The sequence below is a fragment of the Cynara cardunculus genome (genome assembly GCF_001531365.2).
Source record: "Cynara cardunculus var. scolymus isolate 2C chromosome LG 3, CcrdV1, whole genome shotgun sequence".
Taxonomy (NCBI): domain Eukaryota; kingdom Viridiplantae; phylum Streptophyta; class Magnoliopsida; order Asterales; family Asteraceae; genus Cynara; species Cynara cardunculus.
This window is the reverse complement of record NC_037530.1, coordinates 24,149,898-24,153,188: the sequence shown is the minus strand read 5'-3', so window position 1 is coordinate 24,153,188 and position 3,291 is coordinate 24,149,898. Positions and strand designations below refer to the sequence as shown.

The window sequence follows — 3,291 nt, the reverse complement described above, 5'->3', positions numbered from 1 at the left end:
GAGTTGGGAATGTTAAATGTTGACAAATAATTTTTGAGTTTTCACTAATTTATTTGGGTTGTGTGTCTTCTCTAAAAATAGTCTGCTATCTGTGTGAGTATGTTTTCTCTCTTTCTAAAATATTGATTTTTTTGAAAATAATGGGTTTTACATTCATATAATTTTTTCTTGAAAATCAGTTTCTATTTTTCTCTCTAAACAGTCTCTATGTGAATTTCTTTTTATCGCTTAAAAAAAATTCTTATTTTATGTGTGTGTAGTGGTTTTAATTTTTCTTTTGTGCATTTTATCTTGTTTTTTTTTTTTTGTTAACACCCGGTCCGTGGGCCTCTGCATTTTGGGCCAAACCTCAATCAAGTCGATCCTCCTCTCCCTATTCCTAATCGGCTTCCTCACACATACTACACACACCCTAATCGGCTTCTTCCCAAGCCGACTCCTCTCTCTTCACTTCTCCACAAACCGATTTATACATCCACCTTCTCAAGCTCTCAAGCCAAACTCACATGCCTACCCCTTGCAAACCGATCTCACACAAGCCAATCCCCCTCTCTCTAGTCGATCTATACTTTTCACACTACCCCAAACCGATCCACTCAAGCTGATCTCCCCAATCGACTTCCCCTCTCTCACACCACTCACCATTTCTTCCCTTCGGCTTCCCCCTCTCTTCTCACCCTTCGGCCTCCCTCCCTCACTAAACACAGACACCGATCACAACAAACCAAACCCAATTCGGCCTAATCTCTTCTCAAGAAACCGAACCCCCCCACACCGATCCACCTTTCCTACCTTAAGCCGATCACCATATTTGGACCTTCAAGCCACCCCTCCAACCGATTCCACACACCGAAGTCCTAAAACCTATACTCGAGACGATCCTTAACACCCTCAACCTCACCCTCTCGATCGGCCTACCTCTCTCCTCTATCCCAAATTTCATAAGCCGAACAACCCCACCCTACCCCTCCCCATCCCTTCTCCTTCGGCTTTTCTTATCACCAATCCACTTGGTCTCTCTTTCCCTTTCCCATTCGGCTTCTACTCAAGATGATCACCCATTTGGCGCCCCCTCCCACTTTCAATCGGCCTGCCCTTAAACCGATCCCCCTTAGTCGATCCCATTCGGCTTCCTTATTTCTCACAGTTTCACCGTCCTGCGCACCGCCCCGCCTCCCCTCTGGCGCCAATCCTTAGCCGACGACCGGCCTCTGCGTCACCTTGGCGTATCACTCCACCTTGGCGTCTCTACACGACCTTGGTGATGACTCGGACACCTCCCCTTTCCGAGGTCTTTCCTCCCCTAAGTTATCTCTAGCGTTGAATGATCAATTACTAGAATATAATGATGAACAAATAAATGTTCCCTCTTAAGAATGGATTTCCACCTTTGGATCAATCCTAATTGAATATCAAAACCTATGAGCTGCACCAATCAATAAGCGCAGTTTATTGGTGGGCATGAGATTAAAAGTAATCAATAATCTTTTCTTACACCTATGAGGTACACCGATGAATAATGTGTGGATGTTTTTACTTGTAGCATATGAATATGAAGATGGAATTGATAATATATATTTTCTGGAAAAGAAGACAAATAAATTTCTAAATTAGAAACAAGTCGAACAATATTCCAAAAAACATAGTGGTACACCATTATTCCCTTGCTGTTCTTTGTTCCATCTAATCACTTTCATTCATATACATAATGCAAACAACAAATAGGACAGATCCCTCCTTCACCCCCACCATCCTCTTCGAATTTCACTTCAATTGTTTTCTTTTTTCTTTTTTCTTTTTTCTTTTTTGTTTTTTGTTTTTTCTTTTAAATTTAAAAAGATACAATTACATCTTTTAATTATTTATAAATTATATTAATAAAAATAATTTGCAGTGTTGTGTTTTGACGCATTGTCATTGTCTGTTTGTACTTTTGGCATCAACTGCTTTCTCAGTGACTGACCGTCGGTGAGTTTAGTTTTACCCCTTTTTTCCTACCCCTCCCGCAACATTCAGTTTCTTTCTCCTTTCCCTAAATTGGCAACCATCAATAAATCCATGGTGATGGATTATCGATTTTTGTCAGAATTGATCCAAACATTTACCTCTCAATTTACAAAATACTTCATTTGATAGTAGAAATCTAGGTGGGATACATTTGAACGATTAGTTAGGGATAGAGTAGAAACCACATCCTACCACACAACATTACAAGCAAACACCAAATTCAAACACAAACAATTCCACAAATTAGCTCCACCTTTCATTTTCGGTTATTGAAATTCATCTTCTCATAGTAACGAATCGACAGAAGCGAGAGAGAAAGCTGAACCTCGTCTTTTCCCCAACGGGTTTTCACGGCCGTAGGTTTCGACGGAACGATTGTACGCGGCGGTGGCAAGCACGGCCAGGACGATGAGGATGCGGTGGCGGCGGCGGCAGCTACGGTTGAAGATGACGATGAGGTAGCGGTGGAGGTGGACGGCTTGGATAAAGGCCATAAGTAATGAGAATGGAGTCGACGGAAGCCACCGAGTGCAAGGACCACTGAACGAAGCTGATTGTTACCGCACCCGATATTCGCCCAGTGCCTTGTACAGATCAGCTCCCATAACCGCTCGTCCTGAGCCGTCCGATGCCACTGCCTGTTCACGCATCCCGCCGCACCTAACGTCCGCGCGTCCACATGTTTCAGAACCTCATACAGCAAATTCTCGTCCATCAGAACAGAAATCGCTGTCTCCGGCGTCTCCCCCATGCCCTTCACCATCTCTGGACCGAGATCTTCACGGATCTTCTTCTTCATCTTACCAACATCACCATCGCCATCGCCATCGCCGTTGACCTGATCTTCCGAAAACGAGATTGATCTCTTCATAGATACCAAATCAGAGAGCGAATTGTAGGGATAAAGTTTCTTGATCCACCGATTTCAGAGAGAAAAAGTAAGGGGGTATGGGGTATCCACCTGCTTTTGATGGAGTAGCAAGAAGACAAGTTAAAGAAATGAATGCGGTTTTGGGGGAGGGGCTGTGAAATTACTGTTAAGTCCTTTTTTGTATTTAATGGTCAAATTATGGGTTTTTGGGTTTGGTCCATCTGTTTTGTTTCTATGTGCACACTGCCAACCGTTTGGGTACATGTCTTCCATTGTCCTATAGACTCTATACCTTCCCCATTTTCAACCTTCTTTTCCATATTTAATACTATTACATAAATTTAAAATACCTTTTTTTTATTTTAAATGATTAAATTTTTTTTTACAAAAAGAATCAATTTATTTCATTTTAA

The 3,291-nt window shown here is 42.1% G+C and overlaps 1 protein-coding gene across 1 annotated transcript; it reads right to left on the bottom strand.

The window, feature by feature from the left end:
• Window positions 1–2,108: 2,108 nt before the first annotated feature.
• Window positions 2,109–3,043, bottom strand: LOC112510131 (F-box protein GID2-like). The gene has a single exon (XM_025115437.1). It carries the CDS (start codon window positions 2,876–2,878, stop codon window positions 2,264–2,266), a length of 615 nt encoding a protein of 204 aa, XP_024971205.1. The 5' UTR covers window positions 2,879–3,043; the 3' UTR covers window positions 2,109–2,263.
• Between the last annotated feature and the right edge of the window lie 248 nt (window positions 3,044–3,291).

Coding starts and splice junctions, on each gene's coding strand:
- LOC112510131 (XM_025115437.1), bottom strand. CDS start 2,878: ATGAAGAGATCAATCTCGTTTTCGGAAGATCAGGTCAACGGCGATGGC.